We start from the raw sequence: 21,459 nt of genomic DNA, 5'->3' as shown, positions 1-21,459 counted from the left end.
ATCTTTCCCCAGTTGTCATGGCTCCACCAAGCTAATGAGAGTGACAAGTGATACAAATTTTGATGACAAAAAGAAGTTACCAAGTCGGACTCTGAATACACAGGGCCCATAGCTTAGCACAGTGCTTAAAAATGTGCCCAACTTTAGACACCCCCATCAGTGGGATTACCCTGGTGCCTCAAGTGAGGCACGTGCTTAAGTAACTTGCTGAATTGGCATGTGAGAGCAGAGCTGCTTAGTGACAAGGAGGTACTTTTATATGGTCACTTTTCAAAGTAGAACTGTACTTCAAAAGGTGGGCAAGAAGTGCAAAGAATCTTTGGCATTGATAGGTGAAGATACACTCAATATAGTACAGCCCAGCAAGACACTTAATGAAACTTCTTTGCTTACTTTTATTCTTTAAAATACTAAAATAGACTTGATTCTTAAGAGGGAAAAACCCGGAATTATCTGCAGTTAGGGCCCCCTGGAGGCCTCCCCACCTGTCCTGTGCATGGGAGGGGGAGGATTACCTGGTGTAGGGGACAGACAGCAGACAGCAGCAGCAGCAGGAGGTCGCTTCCCCCAGCCTCCCCCTTCCACACTAACAACATGGCATTCCACTGCCCTTCTGGCCCACTGAGCCCCACGTCTACACAGGTGGCTGGAGGACTCCCAGCCGTCCACAGAGAAGTGGAACTCGGCAGGATGGGAGGACGTGTCAGAGTGCTCCACAGTGAGTGCTGGGGGTGGGGTGAGGAGGCAAGCCCTGTGCTTGCTGCTGCCTGCCTCTGCTACTTGCCCCCTAACTCAGGTAATCCTCCCCCTCCCATGCATAGGACAGGTGGGAAGGCAGCATAGGGACCAGGGGCGGCTGCCCCACCTCATCCTATAGACAGGACGGTTCTGTCTACATTAGAGAGATGAACAAGCAAGGGAAAGTGCAGCCGATGTGTAATCAGAAATATATCCTCCTAACCGTACACCATGTATGATAGAGATTAATGGACCTCCCAGCTCATACTGGGGGCACATTGTGCTGGGCACTGTCCTTAAATACAGTAGCAGATGTTCCCAGCCCCTGAGACCTCAGGCCAGATCCTCAAAGGTATTAGTCACCTAAGCAACATTCCCTTTAATCTTTTCCATATGTCTGCAGAATAATACTTCCTGTGCACTGAGGCTAGTGCAAAAGTGCACCACTAATAGAAACACAAAACCGAGCTTGGGGCACATTTGAATTTTTCCTGAGTGGCTGCACAAGCACACAGCTACAGGGAGCTCTGCACTGAGCTCCCATTGAAGTCAGTAGGGGTTAGTGCCTAGATTACAGCAAGTCAGTGGCAGAACCAGGAATAAAATGCAAATTTTCTGAGTCCCCTTGTTAACTTCTTGTCTAGCTCTGTTTCTGGAAAACAGACACCACACTTCTCTGTGGGTTCACTTCTGTGAAAATAGACAAATACACTTACGTTTTTGGGTAGGTCTGAATGAAGGCAAACATAGTGATGCATACCCCCACAACGTTCATGAGTGAAGGTTGCCTTCATTTCATCCCCCTTTAGTTATTAGCAATATTGTAGAGTACAACTGTCTAGTCTGGAATATCTTTCTAGCATTCATTATTCTAAATATAAACAGAGATCACAGCCTCCTTCTTAACTTGAATATTGTGACCTTGCAAAATTCACAGAAATTGCATGTGGAAAAGTGCTGACTCTTGCAGGCTGCCTTAAAGCAAACCACATGGCACCACCTAGTGGACGAAAATCAGGAACATTTTTTCAGGTGCTTTGTTTTATGTATGTGAACAGACCTGTATTTTGCAGAGGAGGATAAATATTACAATGCAGTAATGTCCGTTAATGCCAAAGTCTGTTAAATCCAAATCTGCAGGACTGAAGGCACCCTGCAAGGTGCACAAGGGAGCGCTCTGTCTGAGACCTGGGAGGAAAGCAGCAGGCCCAGGAGAGAGAGCTCAGCAGCGGGCTCTTTGTGCTGTTTACAGAGCAGAGCCTCTGGACTCGCCTGCCATGAGCCGCTCATCACCCACCAAGGCTGGGCTCTCAAGCGGGAACTAAGTTTCCCTGGAGCTGGTGTGCCTCTGCTCAGGGCTCCGGCTGGCAGGACGCCTGCCAGCGGTCCAGTCCGAGTGCCCACCATGCAGCCTCACGCAGCATGTCAGTGCATGCTGCCTGCCTGTGCACATGCCCCACCCCTAGGGGGAGAAGTGTGTGGTGGCTCTAGTGGCAGCACCCTGATTGGCTCCTCTGGCTCCAGCAGCCCCAGCTGCTCTAGCAGCTCCTCCAGCCCTGGTGGCTCCAGCTGCAGCGGGAGCTCTGGTGAGTTGCCAGCCTTTGTTTGGGTGGGCGGCGGGGGTGGGGGTGGGGAGGAACGACGACTGACGGACAGTGTCCGTTATGTCAGAAGTGCTTTCAGTTGGGGTCCGTTAAATCAAGGGTTTGCTGTATACTTAATGATATGTTGATGGATACGTCTATATCAGTATAATTTAGAAATAAAATTCTCTCTTGGGCATGAGCATTTGTCTGTGGCCAGTTATTACACTCCAGTAGGTGAGAGAGAGCGTTTTTGAAGACATTTTTGTGGGATGCTGACGGCTCCTGAAGGCGAGGCAGGGGGAACTGTAGTCTGGGGCTGGCCCCCGGAGATTTACTCCCCTTCTGACCAGCTGCATGTGGGGGTAGGGAGCTGGAATATTTCATCCCCCATTAGCTGTGGACAGGTTGCAGGGCAGTGGGGGCAGCTGGATGCCGGGGCCAGCCCTGGAGCCCTGCCCTCCAGACAGACTGGAGGCCTTGAGGGACAGCTGGAGCCTGGGGACAGCCTGTGGTGTCCAGGCCCTGCTCTCCTCTGGATAAGCAGGAGGCTGGGGACGGCCCATGCAGCCCCAGACCACTGGGAGCAGCCAACATTTGGGGGGCTGCAGCCCAGCCCACCCAGGAAGACCTGCTGGCCATAGGCCCCACCCCCTGCCACTGCATCATCATCATCATCCTCAGCTTCCTGATAACCTCCCAGACCCATGCCTTGGGCCCACTGCCCTGAGTCCTGCACTTCCATCCTCTACCCTCACTCCTGCATCCCCTGCCATGATTCATAAACCCCCCCCACACCCTGTCGTGAGCCCCCACAAGGACTTGAGCAATGCTGGGTACATCTGCTAGTACAATAAGTTATTTCCTTCTTCATTTTCCCACCAAATCAGGGGATTATAATTGAGTGTTGCTTTGGCTGCTCAAACTCCTAAAGCCAACAGGACAGAAGACATTAGAGCTGCGTCTACACGTGCACGCTACTTCAAAGTAGCAGCACCAACTTCGACGTTAGGCGGCGAGACGTCGAAGTCGCTAACCTCATGAGGAGATAGGAATAGCGCCCTACTTCGACGTTCAACGTCGAAGTAGGGACTGTGTAGACGATCTGCGTCCCGCAACGTCGAAATTGCCGGGTCCTCCATGGCGGCCATCAGCTGGGGGGTTGAGAGATGCTCTCTCTCCAGCCCCTGCGGGTCTCTATGGTCACCGTGGGCAGCAGCCCTTAGCCCAGGGCTTCTGGCTGCTTCTGCGGCAGCTGGGGATCTATGCTGCAGGCACAGGGTCTGCAACCAGTTGTCAGCTCTGTGTATCTTGTGTTGTTTAGTGCAACTGTGTCTGGGAGGGGCCCTTTAAGGGAGCGGCTGGCTGTTGAGTCCGCCCTGTGACCCTGTCTGCAGCTGTGCCTGGCATCCCTATTTCGATGTGTGCTACTTTGACGTGTAGACGTTCCCTCGCTGCGCCTATTTCGATGTTGGGCTGAGCAACGTCGAAGTTGAACATCGACGTTGCCGGCCCTGGAGGACGTGTAGACGTTATTCATCGAAATAGACTATTTCGATGTTGGCTGCACGTGTAGACGTAGCCTAGAAGTGGCATCAGCCTTGCATTAGAAACCCAGTATCTTGGGCACGAGTTCAGGACTTGGTGCATAAAGAAAGGAGGAAATGGTTTTCCAATATTTAATTGTTTAAATTTAGCTGTTGATAATTGTGAAGCCTGTACTAACCAATGGTCGTTTAGTGTGATTTAGTGCTCTGCCATTTTCTAAATACATTAAACTCTTTCTTATCCGGCATTCTATCATTTGGAACTCTCAAATAACCAGCATTTTAAGCATAAGTAAATTTTAGTTACATTTTCCATAAGTACAGCATAGTGAAAATAAGGACAAATACAGGAAATACAGTCAATACTCCTATAGAATTTTCCTGTGTATAATACTTCCATTGTTGGTAAATAAAGTACTCTGCATACATTTTTGTTTGTTTCTTAATATTATCCAGAATATTTGAATATCCATCAACCTCCTGGTCCTGGGGCTGCCGGATATGAAAGAGTTTACTGTATAAAGCATACAGTGTACAAAACACTATGCTAATGTTTCTCTAGTTATGTCTATACAGTATTTAGGACTGAACTTCCCACTCCAGGAGAAGAGATATGAGCTAGCAGGGCTCACACGAGCCCTCAAAAATATCATGCATAGCAAATGGGTGGAAAACTACTCCTTTGACATGTTCTAGCTACTGGATAGCTATCTCAAAGGCGTCAATAATTCCAAAATTAAGAGACAGAAGGTCAAAAGCTGAGAGATCTGATCTACCTGAGATGATTACTTGTCATCTTGAAATGGACTGCCTAAATAAAGTATCTTAATGCTACTATGAAATGTTATATTGCAGCAAAACATGGGCTGTGACAAAGCTAGAAGGGCAACAATTCCTCATCACAGAGATGGTGATGGAAATTAAAACTGGGGATTTCAATATGCTCCACCACCCCATCGGCAGGCCTGGTAAATCCTTGAGTGGGAGACCTCCAAAGAAGAAAGTAGTTACACTTCTCCCACCATGTTTTTAATGACTTTCCGTGGTTTTTCTTTTAATTCCTGATTCAGTGGTATCTCTCCTTTCATTCTGAATGTTCTTTTCTTTCCATTTTCATGACATTAGCTTCCTAACATTTATTCTATTAATCTAATTTTCTGCATGTCAGTACATTTTTAAGTATGCTTTATGAAAATGTCAGTGTATCATACGCTGAAGTTAAAGATTCTTGTGTTTCCTGTGTTTCAATTTTTCAGATTAATCGAGCCCCAAGCTTTGGAACTGATCAAAAAATAGACTATGATGTAAAAAAAGGTGTTCTACTAAATGCGCTAAAGCTTCTCAATATAAGGTAAATGTGCATTTTATTTCTCAACCTTATTTTTCGTGGAAGTTTTACTTTTACCACCCTTTTCCCTATTTAATATGGAAAAATTATGGGATGTGTGCAGTACAGTAAACCCTCGAGAAGCACAGCTTCAATTTGCATTTAACATGCATTAATGCCCGCCCCCTGAGCCAGGAGCTCCCCCAGCTGCGTGGCTACCTCCCCTCCACTTCTCCCAGCTGCTCATTCCTCCCAGCCAGGGGAATTCTGGGGATCTCCCCACTCACAATTTATGCGAAATTTGATTTACATGGAGGTTGCCGAGGATGTAACCTCCACATAAATTGAGAGATTACTGAATGAGAAATTTGTTACACTCTTAAATTGTGTGAATAGCAAAGTTTTCTTATTTACCAATTTTACTATGTGTACGTGACTCACCCTTAACTTCGCTCCTCATTAGTGTGCATTATTCTGCCCCCCCCACCCATGCCCAAAAAAAAAATCTCTCAGATCTCAGAGTGTGGATGGTAAGTGCATATGTATGGACACACTGTCACTTCAGTAGTTTGTTCTGATGGCAGCAGCATCCACAGCTGCAACCCATTTCTAACCCAAACACCAAGCAGAGGTGCACTGGAGGAAATGGTGCTGTTTTCAGTTGTAAATCTCAAAGAATATCATTAAGGTAATCAGTGTTGCACTTTGGGTAGTCCACAAATTCAGTACAGTATACTTAAAAGCTTAGAGTTTTCAACAGCTGTAAAATCGTTACTACAGAATCCATATTTAAAGAGTATTTAGTTTTAATCTTCTCTATCTATCTGTAAGATCTATAGCATAGAGCATTTGATAGGAAAAAAACAGGGCTTTTCTTTTATAGTGAAAGTATCTCTGAGCTCAAATGTGTTGCAAGAGGTATGGAGTGACAGCCTCACACAGAGGTTAATACATTAGTCACTTATCCTGGAACTGGATCTGTGAGGACAGACCCCTGCACCTGTGCCAAACCCCATTCATTTCAATGGGATTATATGCATCTACAGAGGTCTGGCTGCATGGAATCCCTTTGAAATTACTTGGGGGGGTTCTGCCCCTGCACAGGTCTGATTGCATGTTGGTACCTTATCCTGTGAATGTGCCAGATAAACACATACAAAATATTGCATTATCAAAGCCTAAGAATTCAGCTCCATTTATCCCATGTTATGCAGTCTTCTGCTCCTGATTAAAAAATACTGAGTCACATCTGAATGTATTTTGTGTTTCAGGACAAGTGATAAAAGGAGAAACTTAGCGCAACAAAAAGCTGAGGCTCGAAAGAGACTTTATGGTCAAGGGTCAATGAAAAGATTGTCACCAGGGTCCTCTGACTGGGAAAAACAGCGTCACACACTGGAGAGGAGACGAGAGGAACTGGTACAAAGGAATTTTACAAAGATATTCCCCCTTCTGTCCCAAGGCTTGTACGCAATCAGTTTTACTTGTCTGTCTTGATTTCTAGAAAGAAAGACTTGCGCAAGTTCGTAAACAGATTTCCAAAGAAGAGCATGAAAACAGACATATGGGGAACTACAGGTAACTGTGCCCTTCCCTCTTCCTGTTTGATTGAGATGAATCAGTCTAGAATTAAATGATTTGTTTAAGGATAATGTACTTAGGTGTTATGAGGCAAGGACAGATATTCTGTGGACAAATGATTTAGAGGAATTTATTTTAAGTATTGACGCGCAGTTTGCCAGATGCTATCTTCTTCCTGTTATTGCTCTTCTACTCCAAGGTGTCTGTCTGCATCTGACATTTACAAAGTATCAGTTATGTGGGCTCTAGCCACCAACGTGATTACTTCAATATTTGTATGTAAATGTTGAGCGCACCTAGAAGCGTGGCTGCAGATGGAGGACCTGTTTCTGCAGCCCGACACTATTCCTGTTGCTAGTGTTTTAAATAAGAACTGGAAGAAACTTCTGGTCTGCACTGATTTCAGACCTGATTCTGTGAGTGGGAGTCTTTCTACTGACTGGAGTAGATTTTGCATCATGTGCTAAATATTTAGGTGCCAATTCAGTAAGTTACTTAAGCAGGTGCCTAGCTTCAAGCACATGAGTAGTTTCATTGACTTCAGTGGAACTACTTGTCTTTAAAGTTTGGCATGTACTTAAACAGAGGTGTCCTGTCTGTAGGGAAGCTGCCCTAGTCTAGGGGTGCTATTTAGTGTGGGCTGCTACCCCAAGCTACTGTGTGCTGATCCACTGCACTACTGGAACCATGAAATCAAAACGCTGCGGGGACTTGAGCCCAGAACCTTTGACTTCATTCACACATTAGAGTCCAATAGACCTTCCCTTGTGCTACAGAGCTCTGCAGCAACTTGCTCCTCTCTGCTGCCATCCCCCATCTGGGTCACTGCACTTAACCATGCAGCAGGAAACAAAGCATGTGGACTTCCAGGGAGCAGAGCAGACTGAAGCCAGGCGCTCTGTTTTCCACTGCCCTGGTGCAGCAGAACAACTTCGCTGGGAGATGGTGGCAAAGTGAAACAGGCTGCTGCATCGGTCTGCTCCCTGTGCCTCCCACTGCCCCAGTGAGTGTGAGGGGACCTGACCCCTGCTGCTACTCCACACTACCCCACTTTGTGTTGCTTGGGTGAGGGAGCTTCAGGAAAGGGGTGCAAAGGGGATGAGAGGGGCAGAGCAGGAGTGGGAAGAGGCAGGGCAGTGGTGTTGCTTCAGGGAAGGGTGGATTGGGGGTGAGGTGGGATGGAGCAGAGGTGGAAGATTTGAGGTGGGGGAGCAAAGGGAGAGTTACCCTATGCCTTGCACCCTCATAGGGCCTGCCTTGTGCTTAAGTACCTTCTTGAATTTGAGGAGCTGAAGGGGTGTACAGGGCTTGCACTGGAGTGTATTTTCCTCATAGTGAATTATAATGCTTGTCCCGTCAATGAAATTATTTTTAGGTCTCTTTTAAGTCAGCAGAAACACCCCTCTTTTAAACAGTGATTGCTGCTCCAAGGAGCTGTCCCCTCCTCTGCACTGCATCCAGCAGGTCTGCACTTAGGGCAAAATTCTGGTCCTGTTCACTTCAGTGTTATAACTCCCACAAGCACCTTCATTGGCCCCATATGTGTCCCTCTGGAGCAGAAGGATTAGATTGCTCTGCTGAATGAATGTTCTCATTAGCTGGACATGGTAAGTTCTTTATATGTAAGCAGAGGAGCATTTTCAAATCACAATAGACTGTTCCTTTGGCCATATAAATAATAATCTATTTGTATGTGCAAACTACAATAAAAATGCAATTGACAGTTCTGTTTTAGATGTTTTGTGCAAGGTTCTCTATATATTAACCAGAAGACACATTTTCTTCTGCCTTTATCTTGCGCTGGAAGAGAGAATCCTTTGGACCAGATTCTTACTCATTTTCACAGAGCTATGTGTACAATAACACTCTTGACCTAATATAATACCCACATAACTGAGAACACAGTGTCGCCTACTATTTTTTCAATGTATAAATATGTCACTATCTTGAGAAGTACAGAGCACCTATTAGACAACTATAACTCCCATTGATTTAGTGATCAGCTCCATAATTTTTACTGATGAGGATATTGGTGTGAAATTGAAATGTATTATGGAAGTGATTGTCCAGAAATCATTGTTCTGCGGTTTTCTGCATGACACTGTCTGTGCATTAGAATATAGTCTCAGTGTTGGAGGGAGGGAGACTTACGGGAGAAAATTTACCAACAGATACCTACTTGCTCTATGTTCCTGTTTTCATGACACGAGACTTCACACCGTCTATTCACTCACTCTCCCTCACAGTCCTCTTAACACCCTTGAGCTCCTTCAAGAAGAAAGCGAAAGAACGTGAAATTAGTGTCTGTGACAGAGTTCTGGGAACCTCTTACTAGCTATGTTCCTCTCCTTCTCTGATGCTGTTCTGACCTCCATTAAGGCATCCTGACTCCCTCTAATTCTCCCTAACTGTGGGACTTCTATATTTGGTGTGATACACACAAAGCTTAGCTGCTGCATGCTTATGAATTATACAAAGTTTTAATTTGTTTTAGACCAATGAAGCAATTTCCAATGGTCCAAGACCACTGAATGTTTACCATATCATGCAAAGGGAAACTGTACAAGAGTATAGCTGAAACCAAGCTACTCTGTTTATGTTAAACTAAGGCTGTCGATTAATTGCAGTTAACTCAAAAATAGTTACAGTTTTAATCACACTGCTAAAGAATAGACTAGCAATAGAAATTTATTCAATATTTTGCATGTTTTTCTACATTTTCAATTATGATACAGAATATACGACGTGTACAATGCTCACTTTATATTATTTTTATTACAAATATTTGAACTGTAAAAATGACAGACAAAAGAATTAGTATTTTTCACTTTACCTTATGTAAGTATTGTAGTAGTCTCTTTATTGTGAATGTAGAAGTTGGAAATGGAGATTGTAACATAACTGCACTCAAAAACAAAACAATGGGAAATGTGAAAGCTTACAAGTTCACTCAGTTCTATTTCTTGTTTAGGCAGTCACTAAGAAAAACAAGTGTTTACACATTTGCAGAAGATAATGCTGACGACTTCTGACTTGCAGGTGTTCACGTGACACTTGTAGCCGTCATTGCAAAGTTTTTAAGTGCCAGATATGCTGAACATTCATATATGTGTTGTGTTTTGGCCACCATCCCAGGGGACATGTGACCATGCTGCTGATGCGTGTTTAAAAAAAGTGTATTAATTAATATTGTGACTCGTATCCTTGGGCAGAGAATTGTGTCTCTCCTGCTCTTTGTTTTACGTGTATTTTGATATACAGTATTTCATGTTAGAGCAGTCTCAGATGATGGCCAAGCATATGTTTGTTCTTTTTAAGAACACTCACTGTGGATTTGACAAAACATAAAGAAGATGGCAAAGTGAGATTTCTAACGATGGCCACAACACTTGATCCGATATTTAAGGATCTGAAGTGCCTTCCAAAATTTGACGGACAAGGTGTGGAATGTGTCTTCAGAGCTACGTCTACACGTGAATGCTACATCGAAATAGCTTATTTCGATGTAGCGACATCGAAATAAGCTATTTCGATGAATAACGTCTACACGTCCTCCAGGGCTGGTGCCGTTGACGTTCAACGTCGACGTTGGGCAGCACTACATTGAAGTAGGTGCTGCAGGGGAGCGTCTACACACCAGAGCGGCCCACATCGAAATAAGGGTGCCAGGAACAGCTGCAGATAGGTCACAGGGCGGACTCAACAGCAAGCCGCTCCCTTAAAGGGCCCCTCCCAGACACACTTGCACTAAACAGCACATGATCCACAGAGCCGACAACTGGTTGCAGACCCTGTGCATGCAGCATGGATCCCCAGCTGCAGCAGCAGCAGCAGCAGCCAGAAGCCCTGGGCTAAGGGCTGCTGCACACAGTGACCACAGAGCCCCACAGGGGCTGGAGAGAGTGTTTCTCAACCCCTCAGCTGATGGCCGCCATGGTGGACCCCGCTATTTCGATGTTGCGGGACGCAGATCAGCTACACGTGCCCTACTTCGACGTTGAACGTCGAAGTAGGGCGCTATTCCCATCTCCTCATGAGGATAGTGACTTCGACGTCTCACCGCCTTATGTCGATTTCAACTTTGAAATAGCGCTCACCACGTGTAGACGTGACGGGCGCTATTTCGAAGTTGGCACGGCTACTTCGAAGTAGCCGGCACGTGCAGGCGCGGCTCAGAAGTCTTAAAAAAGCAACACTCTGATGCAGAAACTAGAGAACCGAAAACTCCAAAAAAGAAAATCAACCTTTTGCTGGTGGCATCTGACTCAAATGATAAAAGTGAACATGTATTGCCGCTCATGGCTTTGGATCATTACCGAGCAGAAGCCTGTAGCACCATGGACACAGGCCCTCTGGAATGATGGTTGAAACATGAAGGGATATATGAACCTTTTGCTCATCTTGCACATAAATACTTTGTGATTCTGGCTTCAAAAAGGCCATCTGAATGCCTGTTTTCACTTTCAGGTGACATTGTAAACAAGATGTAGGAAGCATTGTTTTCTATAGATGTAAACAAACTTGTTTGTCAGAGTTGATGAGAAGTAGGGCTGAGTGGGCTTGTAGGCCCTAAAGTTTTACATTGTTTTGTTTTTTATTGCAGTTTTTTTTCCGGTACACAATTCTACATTTGTAAGTTTAACTTTCATGGTAAAGAATTTGCACTACAGTACTTTTATTATGTGAACTGAAAATATGATTTCCTTTGTTTTTCCAGTGCAAATATTTATAATAAAAATAAAGTGATCAGTGTACACTTTGTATTCTGTGTTGTAATTGAAATCAATATATTTGAAAATGTAGAAGACATCCAAACATGTTTAAGTAAATGATGATGTATTATTGTTCAACAGTGGGCTTGCTGTTTCCAGGCCTACACTTGAGCATTCACACTACATGATAGACCCAGGTCAACAGTTGCTGGACCCAAGCGTCTCAACCTTGCTAACACACTCATATTGCACTTTGCATATCTACTGACTTGGGTTTATAGAATCATAGAATCATAGAAGAGTAGGACTGGAAGGGACCTCGAGAGGCCATCGAGTCCAGCCCCCTGCCCCCATGGCAGGACCAAGCACTTTCTAGACCATCCCTGAAAGCCATCTATCTAACCTCTTCTTAAATATCTCCAGTGATGGAGATTCTACCACCTCCCTTGGCAATTCCTTCCAGTGTTTGATCACCCTGACAGTTAGGAACTTTTTCCTAATGTCCAACCTGAACCTCCCCTGCTGCAATTTCAGTCCATTGCCTCTTGTTCTATCCTCAGAGGCAAGGAAGAACAAGTTCCCTCCCTCTGCCTTATGACACCCTTTTAGATACCTGAAAACTGCTATCATGTCCCCCCTCAATCTTCTCTTTTCCAAACTAAACAAGCCCAATTCTTTCAGCCTTTCTTCATAGGTCATGTTCTCTAGACCTTTGATCATTCTCGTTGCTCTCCTCTGGACCCTCTCCAATTTCTCCACATCCTTCCTGAACTGCGGTGCCCAGAACTGGACACAATACTCCAGCTGAGGCCTAACCAGTGCAGAGTAGAGCGGGAGAATGATTTCTCGTGTCTTGTTCACAAAACGCCTGTTAATGCATCCTAGAATCATGTTTGCTTTTTTTTGCAACAGCATCACACTGTTGACTCATATTTAGCTTGTGGTCCACTATAACCCCTTGATCCCTTTCTGCTGTACTCATTCCTAGGCAGTCCTTTCCCATTCTGTATGTGTGACACTGATTGTTCCTTCCTAAGTGGAGCACTTTGCATTTGTCCTTATTAAACTTCATCCTGTTTACCTCAGCCCATTTCTCCAGTTTATCCAGATCCTTTTGAATTATGACCCTATCCTCCAAAGAAGTTGCAGCCCCTCCCAGCTTGGCTTGTGCTGTGTCCATACTTCAAATACAGGGCTTGGATCAGAATCACAGTGGGACTTAGATGTATACTTTGGTCTGGTGTGTTTGCTTACCTCAGTCAAAACGACTTACATGTGGACAGGAGCGGGACTTGTGCTCAAACCCGAATCTGAGTCTGGGTTTACAGTGAAGTTAAAACATACCCTTAGGTACCTAATAAAAATACATCACTTACATTATGCTGACTGATTATAATCTATTTGCCCATTGAATGTAGGTTAGAAATTTGTCAGCAGGTTTTACGGTTTCTATGTTTCAGATTTTCATGACAAGTGGATTAGAGATGGTTCTCTTAAGAGCCAATTGTTTCTTTGTAAATGAGCATAAATCACTCAAACCTGTTTCGGCATTGTCGTGATCTCCCTACTTAAAGTTGTAAAGAATGATGTTCATAGCTGCTGTAATGGAAAATCTGAGTAATTTCTTTCTATTGTCATTAGATAGTGGTTTTCTAATAGTGAGTGTTCTTGTCCATTGTGATGAAAGGGTTACTGCAGTTGTGCGTTATGTTTCTAAGCTTTAATTTATAACAGGCCCATAAAAGCATAGTAATCATTAAAATTTTTAGTCATTTTTTGTGGGTTTGTTTCTAAAACAAAATATTTCATGCTTGTGAATAAAGTATTTTGTTAATGTTCCATGCCTCATTCACATCTGAAGTTGAAATTTCAAGTGAGTATTCCAAGACTCAGTTATGATATTTCTGTAGTTGAACCTGCACTGTATCATTCTCTCTATCTCTTTCTTTAAATCAGACAGTTGCTGGCTATAGCATGTATGTGCCCACTCAGCTGAAGTTAGATTGAAGAAGTCTTAGTCACAATATGACCTTTACTAATAACTGCCACTAAATAAACCTTCTGCAACATGTTTTGTGAATTAGTTACCTTAGTTATATTTCTTGTGTGGTCAGTCACAGTCGCTCAGCTTTATGCTTCACTCTTGTTTCCATTTCATTTTTTAATTGCAGACGAATTTACCCTCCTGATGATAAGCTGTTACTTGAAAAATATGAGACTTTGTTAGCCATTGCTTTCCAGACGTTCCTTGCTGGGAGAGCAGCTTCACTTCAGAGGGAGTTGAATAACCCTTTGAAAAGAATGAAGGTACTAGTGTGCAGAAGTATTGGCTTTAAAGTTATGTATCTTGGAATTCCATGACCCTGCAAGAAGTTTTCAATCAGGTTTGAATCACCTTTGCACATGTGTCATTAATAACAACACTTTACAGTTTTTCTATAGTTTTGTTATTGTTTGTCATATAGCTTGTTGGCCAGAACCCTGAGTCTGGCTGACTGTACTGGACACAAGGTCAAAGTGGAGATGGGCTTTAAGCTTTTTTTTGATTTTCTTGATCCTCAGCATGAACCATGGCCAAACCAAACCCTGGTATAAACCCCCGTAGAAACAACTCTTCCTCAACTTATAACTGCCTTCTTTCCCCCACAAGTAATGCTCCCACCTTGCTTAGGGATGCCCACTATAGCTGGGTGAAACAACCGGTAGACTTAGCTCCACAGCTCGGGGGAGATTTCTGTCTGATCAGTCGCACTGCTAGAGGTCATCATCTGAAGAATGTTGACATCTGAAAATAGGCAAATTAACATGATTTAGAAGCCATTGTTCAAATCTGAGAAATTATTGCAAACTTAGGGGGAATAATCAGTGGGGCCAACAGGGCAAGGTGGGAGGGGGGCCTGGCTCATTGTCCTGGATGGGGCGGGGTCAAGGGTGGAAGGTGGGCAGGGCCTAGGCCATTCAGCCCTCAGTATCACCTGGACCATGGTGCTGCCCCCACAGCAGCACTGCCACAGCACTTGCAAGGGGCTGGGAGCTCTGTCTGCTGCCACTGCCAAACTAGCAGGGTGGTGGTTGGAGCTCCACATCCCTTTGAAATGCCACGTCCTGGGGCAATTACCCTATTGGCTTCCCTCCTCCATTGGCGGGCCGGGGAATAACCTTTTCACTAACACATCAACCAGCAGTGTACCAGACAGCTATGTCCAACCATTCACTCAAACAACAGTTGGAAAATTATAAGGATCAAACCAAGCTCACACTCTTTCAGGCACCATTGATTTCCACTGGGGCTGCATACATCAGAGGATGGAATTTAATATCAAGATTTTATGTTATTAAAATATTCTGTAGAAGTGTGTATATACACATATATGGCCACACTGGCATTTAGTAATTATTTGACCAGAAAACTACTTTTAAATCTCAGTCCCATCTGCCACTTTACCTTTGTAGGAAATGAGGGATCTGTTTTGAATTGTTGTTTTTAACAACATCACTTTGCATTAATCCTAGACACATTCATTCACATTTTTAGGAGGAAGACATTTTGGATCTTCTGGAGCAGTGTGAACTAGATGATGAAAAACTGATGGGCAAATCCACCAGGCAAAGAGGACCCAAGGTGTTTGACTGACTTTTTAAATTAATTTGTGGCAAAGATGATTAGGTTAGGCAAGCTGCAGGAAGCAGTGGGTGGACTGGATACAAGACACATGCACATTGTTCCCTTCCAGCTAAGGATTTGGTGGTGACCTTGTTGGCCCATCTGTGATGGTGCAAGCCATAACTTGAAATGGAATTATAATGAAGGAGCTGTGTGTGGAGATTTTTGCAGGATTTTTCTTTCTCAGAATTCCCTTTTTTTTGGATTGCAGCAGGGACAAATATCTGGGCTCAGGAAATTGCCATTTTCCCAACTAAATTACCACTGCAGTTTCAGCAGGGTATGAAATTATTTTAAGCTGTTTTAAAATGTTGTTAGGCACCAGAAAATACTGTTTTACTTTATCCCAGATATAGCGTTGTAAAAAATGGGATGTTGTATGCCTTAGTTTATTAATGTCTGTAAAGAACTTTGAGGTCCTGGGATGAAAGGGCACTGTAGAAGTTCAAAGACTTAATTGTGATTATTATGTATGTGTGATGCATTGCTAAAAGTGTCATCCTACTACAGAGGATACTTTGCATCCAGAATCAGATTTTAAGTAAAATGTGTATTATTTTTAGTTTATTACCTGCTGGTACTGCACCGTGTTCATACAAAACCCATTGCATTAAATTCAGCACTTCATTTTATCCATCAGCAAAGATTAATTGCAGATTGTACCCCCCTCGTTCAGCACCCTCAGGACCTGAGTGGGATTTGCTGGACAAGAGGAGGTCAGGCCCCAAAGCTGCCTGGATGGAGGGCCCCGATTCCTATGGGACTGCTGAGGTGCCTTACCCTGGCCAAGTTCCCTGCTACTCTGTGCTCCAGCCAGCTCCCTGCTGTGGGGCTTCTGTATTCCTGACGGGGTCCCCATGGCAGTAGAGCCACCAGCAGAGCTCTATGTCCCAGCCAGGCTCCTCACTGTGGGGTCATGGGGCTCCCTGGGCCATGATCCTTGCAGCTGTGGGACCGCCCCAGCCAGCTCCCCTCTGCCAGGCAACTGCGGCTCTCCCAGCCCTTGCTGGCCAGTCTGCCAGAAGGGCTCTGTGCCACAGCTGGGCTCCCACTGGCTCCCCACTGTGGGGCTGCTGACTGGCGTTGGATTCCCCAACCCCGGCCAGGATCCAAGTAGTGACTCCAGGCTCCCCAGTTTGGCTTCCTGCCCTGGAGCTGCCCCTGGGGCTCCCCAGAGCAGGCTGCATGGGGGACTCCCTGCCACCTGGAGGGCTCTGCTGCACCCTGCATTCCTGGTTCCTTCTGGTCCAGCAACATCCATTGTCCTGCCATATGAGGGATGTTGCTGAATGGGAGTGCTGGATGAGAGAGTTTCGACCTGTACTGTATCATCAAGCCTAAATTATTTATTTGCCTATGTACCACAATCCTTCTAGCTCATAACTCAGTTGAGAAAAGCTCACATTTTAGGTGTTTGGACTCATATGGATTTGTGTGTGTGTGTGTGTGTGTGTTGAAAGCTAGAAAAGCTTCACAGCATTGTCTGTCCCTCAAAACATTACCTTATGTACAAATCTGGGACTGCTCCTCCATACAAAAACCAATGCTACCTATAGACCTGATCCTATAGTGGTATTTTATACAAGAGCAAGAGTCCACACAGGTAGATCTGTGTGCAGGATTGGGACCTAAAAAGGATCTGTGCCTGCCCAGTTGATATTAAAGGACTTTCTGCAAGAAACTCATTAAACTTGCAGGGAGTTTGCAAGCCAGTGGGCTAATTCTCTGGCCCATGCACCAAAGAATACGCCGTAGCTCCAAGATTTTGATTCCTTTTTCTAACAAGGGATGGATGACTTTAAAGGCTCTTTGAGGGCACTCCCCCACCCACCGGCCCCACTGGAAGGTTGTTTTGCAGTTCTTTTGTTCTTGTGGAACAAAACTTATTGATTATGGTTACACTGACCCGAACTGCTGGCAGCAATATGCAAATATAAGGTCTTGAAAATGCAAGTACATGCTCATTTGCATGTTTGCTCAAATCCTTCTAATGTGGCAATAATTTTAGGGGGTTAATACTTCTGCCAGTCGCTGAGCACAGTATAGCATATAATATTTTGAATTTATTCTGTCGTAGTTTTTCAGCATGACTATAACCTATCCCAAAATAAATTCAGTTACCATGTTAACTTTTGCTTCGTAAACTAAATTTGCTATCCAGTATATGAATAGGAAGATGAGACATGACAATAGCATGGAAAGCAGACATAGCCATTATATGGCTGTTCTACTGGGAAAATGGTTAATTACCGGGGAAAAAAATAACAAGACAAGACTTCTTGTGGTGACAGATGTAGTAGAGGTGATGGTTAGTACTGACGTTTCTGCTGTCTGATGGCTTCATGGTTGGTGGAAGAAGGCAAATACTCAAATATCTTTTTTATGATAGTGCAAGATTAATTGCCTAATGGTCCATGATCCCAGATGCCCAGGGTGCACCTGAATGACACCTAGGAGAGCATGCTCTGTGCTCTCTGGTTCTGTTTTCTGCATGCTTTGTTTTTATTTTCTCTTTCAAAACTTGATTGACTAGAGTTGTTTGTTGGACTTTTTATTGTCTGCATGTTATTGTCATTTATAAACATAGGTAGTGACCAAAATCTATACAAATGATATTATGTCACTGGCTTATATTACTTTTTAGAAAGTAGGTGTATGAACTACACAATTAAAGCCAGTTGCCATAACATGTATCGTTGCCATCAATGAGTGTGCAAAGTAGAACACTTAAGTTTATTTTAGTGAAATTTAAAGCAGGTGCTTATGTACTTTCCTAAACAGGGGCCAAAGTATGTTAATGTTCCAATGGGCAATAGGGGAATTTACTATTCATTTTATTTTTATATCAGCCCCTGTGTTCCATGCCAGAAAGTGCACAGACCCTTAAAAAACAGAGGAACTACGGTAGTGAAAGTAGCTGTGACAGCAGCAGCAACGCATCAGAATGGGAGGAGGAAACTGAAAAGGAAGATCACAATGAGAAAAAAGAGATGAAAGTGTCATTTGAGCTTGAAGAAAACAAGTACAAATTATTAGAGCGACCCAGTAAGTGAATTATCATAATTCTGATTAAATACAATATGCAGAAAATAATATGATACTCGTGCTGTGGAACTTAACAGTGACTAAGATTTTGTGCCTGAATATTAGCCAATTGTACATTGACACTAGGCTACCTGGATTGACAGGGTAGCTTGTTTGATTCTTCCTCTTTTTAAAACCCAGTCCAACCTTGATAGAAAAGCTTTATCAAAATAACCTATGCCTGACTTGCTGCCAGGTTACTACTTGGTAAAGAAAAAGATGAATATGATTGACCGTTGGATTTGTTGTATATGATCCTCTTTGTTTTCATTACTTCTAGCAAAGTTTCCAAGCAAATTTATTCTTTGTGGAGGTTGTTTTAATTTCACATGGCTTTAAAAATAATCTTGTCTAGGAAAGTGCAGAAGCAAAGATTTCCAGATGGGTTGCCCTCCAGGTAAACAAGTAGGATAGCAAGACAGTGTAGCACTGAAGGTTAAATTGTTGATATGGTTTGTATGATATACTACTTGTGTTTTCTAGTATGCAGTTTAGAAGTATTGGATTAAAGTAGTCATCACTGAAGTGTGTCATCATATAACCATGTGATTATGTTTGCATGTGATCCTGCTACCAAAAATGTTTTGTAACAATCTTATTTTTATAATGAGCTGCAGAAAGCCTAAAATGTAAAGGATCAATGTAGTTCTGCTGTGCTGAAAGCCAAAGTCCCTCCACACCCTCCCAAAAAAATCCTATGCCCAAATATAGCAAACACAGCAAATCCGTATTCCATCTTACTGAACCACAAGATGTATGTACCCTTCCACAAATTTACAGTAGATGGGAAATGATGAAGCATTTATTGCTGGAGAACCTGTTATTTCCACGTAGGTGCGTGCTGTAAGCAGTAATGACAGGGGAACATACAGTAAAAGGTTGGAAAGTAATTGTGTTCTGCATTGTCTTTGTCTTCAGGCCGATTACACAGGAAACCTTTAATTAAAAACATAAAAACTCCATCATATTCACCCTCCACATCATCCACAGGTCCTATTAGGCGTTCTGTAAGCTGTCCCCGTTCAATATCAATCTTCGCTATGCAGTCACAAGCAGCTGAGCAACGTCCCATTTCAGCCAAACCTGCAGTGCAAGCGCCACATCCATCGTCAGTGAATAGGTCCCATTCTTTAAATCGTAATTCATCTTCAGTCAGAATGTGTCATACTGCCGGTTTGAGCACAGTGCATGCTTCAGGGGTAAGTTAATAAGAAAAACATCACAATGTGTTTTGTTTATCTAAAAAGTAGATTGCAGTATTGATTGGTGTAATACCACTTCAGTAAAAATTTGAATTTCTTATGTGGTAGCACAGTATTGTTGTCATCTCAGAGTGTAAGAGTAGTTCTCCTACTGCATTACTAGTTTTCTGAATACTATATCAGAACTCCTGAGGTACTGTAGTAGCTTATGTTTTAATAGAATCTCAAGAGTATTAGACTGCTATACCTTTATGCTCCTTAAAGTTAGTTCTTGCTCTGGTTGTTTTGTATTTCCAGTGCATCCATTAGATTGAAGCCCTGAAAACAACACAATCTATGGGAAAGAACTTCTGAGTCTGTGCCCTTGTGATTTGCGAATCCTGAGCTCCAAACACTCTTCCTGCACCAAGTCTAAAAGGGGGAAGGTTTTTTCCTACTCCAGGACTCTGTGTCAATGATTTGGGAATTATTGATTTCCCAAACAATACAGGGGCCTGAGCTTGTCTACCTAAGGATTTTTACATTGTCAGAACTCTGCTGGTGTTTCAACATCAATAGAAATCCCTTGTGTAGATAAGTTGCATTAGAAGAAAGCAGGGTTTATATTAATAAGACTTAGGCGATATCTTCCCTGCAAAAAGAGGGGTGTGGGTATACTGAGAAATCTGTCTTGGTATAAAATCCTAGTTGACAAGGTAAAGCTAGTTTTGAACTCAATGTAGCTAGCTGAGTTAAAATCTATGCCATCCAGTCCAGGGATTTACCTCACCCAGCTGTGTAAAATTAAAAACTACAGCACCTTCTCGCTGGTAGTATTTTACATTGAGAGAACTAATTTCAGTTAGCTGCCTTAAGCTACGTCTACACGTGCACGCTACATCAAAATAGTCTATTTCGATGAATAGCGTCTACACGTCCTCCAGGGCTGTTGGGCAGCACCACATCGAAATAGGCGCTGCGAGGGAACGTCTACACGCCAAAGTAGCACACATCGAAATAAGGGTGCCAGGAGCAGCTGCAGACAGGGTCACAGGGCGGACTCAACAGCAAGCCGCTCCCTTAAAGCGCCCCTCCCAGACACACTTGAACTAAACAGCACAAGATACACAGAGCCGACAACTAGTTGCAGACCCTGTGCATGCAGCATGGATCCCCAGCTGCAGCAGCAGTAGCCAGAAGCCCTGGGCTACAGGCTGCTGCACACGGTGACCATAGAGCCCCGCAGGGGCTGGAGTGAGATGGTCTCTCAACCCCTCAGCTGATGGCCGCCATGGCGGACCCCGCTATTTCGATGTTGCGGGACGCAGATCGTCTACACATTCCCTACTTCGACGTTGAACGTCGAAGTAGGGCACTATTCCCATCCCCTCATGGGGTTAGCGACTTTGATGTCTCGCCACCTAACATCGATTTCAACTTCGAAATAGCGCCCAACACATGTAGACGTGACGGGCGCTATTTAGAAGTTGGCGCCGCTACTCCGAAGTAGCGTGCACGTGTAGACACAGCCTTAGAGTAAAAAACATACTTCCCCTGCCCCCAAATGAAGACAAAGCTTTACGCCATTTTGAAACCCAGCCCTAAGGTAGACAAAGCTTAAAGCCCAAGTGGCCTAATTAAAAACAAGATGCAAATAAGAATAAAGGAAAGCTCAGATTAAAAGAGTTCTCACCACATCTCTAGTTTTACACATGGCAAGAATTCAAATAAGTAGGGTTCTTTTTGTTGGCAAGGTGCAGTGTAGTAACAGCCTTACAGTTCTGGAGCTGGATTTTTCCTCTCTCTGGCCAGTCTATCTGAGACTGTCCTCTTTAGTTTCCCCTTCTCTGTGTTATTATTCCCTTACAGGGATATGTGCCCCTCTCATTCCAAAGTGGTGTTCCTTGGGACCTGTCCAAAATTAATTAAGAATTATATTCAGTGCCATAGCCAGGCCTGCCAACGGGGTAGGGGAAAGGAAGCAATTGCCATGGGACCTGGTGATTCAAAAGGGCCTGGTGTTCCTAGCCACCACTGCCAGT

At 43.9% G+C, this 21,459-nt stretch overlaps 1 protein-coding gene across 10 annotated transcripts in view; it reads left to right on the top strand.

Annotated features, from left to right (window-relative positions):
- TTLL7 (tubulin tyrosine ligase like 7) overlaps nucleotides 1-21,459 on the top strand; it is a 103,864-nt gene that overhangs the window by 54,979 nt on the left and 27,426 nt on the right. For 8 of the 10 annotated variants that reach the window (XM_075003207.1, XM_075003208.1, XM_075003204.1 and 5 more), the window contains 7 exons: nucleotides 5,125-5,219; nucleotides 6,467-6,614; nucleotides 6,700-6,773; nucleotides 13,660-13,795; nucleotides 15,024-15,110; nucleotides 18,002-18,197; nucleotides 19,155-19,435. In XM_075003207.1, the coding sequence (XP_074859308.1) occupies nucleotides 5,125-5,219; nucleotides 6,467-6,614; nucleotides 6,700-6,773; nucleotides 13,660-13,795; nucleotides 15,024-15,110; nucleotides 18,002-18,197; nucleotides 19,155-19,435 (1,017 nt within the window). The remainder of the gene's footprint in view (nucleotides 1-5,124; nucleotides 5,220-6,466; nucleotides 6,615-6,699; nucleotides 6,774-13,659; nucleotides 13,796-15,023; nucleotides 15,111-18,001; nucleotides 18,198-19,154; nucleotides 19,436-21,459) is intronic. The other 2 variants (XM_075003205.1, XM_075003212.1) reach the window with 1 other exon arrangement.

This window comes from Carettochelys insculpta, chromosome 9 (genome assembly GCF_033958435.1).
Source record: "Carettochelys insculpta isolate YL-2023 chromosome 9, ASM3395843v1, whole genome shotgun sequence".
In the NCBI taxonomy this organism is placed as follows: Eukaryota; Metazoa; Chordata; order Testudines; family Carettochelyidae; genus Carettochelys; species Carettochelys insculpta.
The sequence above is the reverse complement of the archived record's forward strand: the minus strand, read 5'-3'. Positions and strand labels throughout refer to the sequence as shown.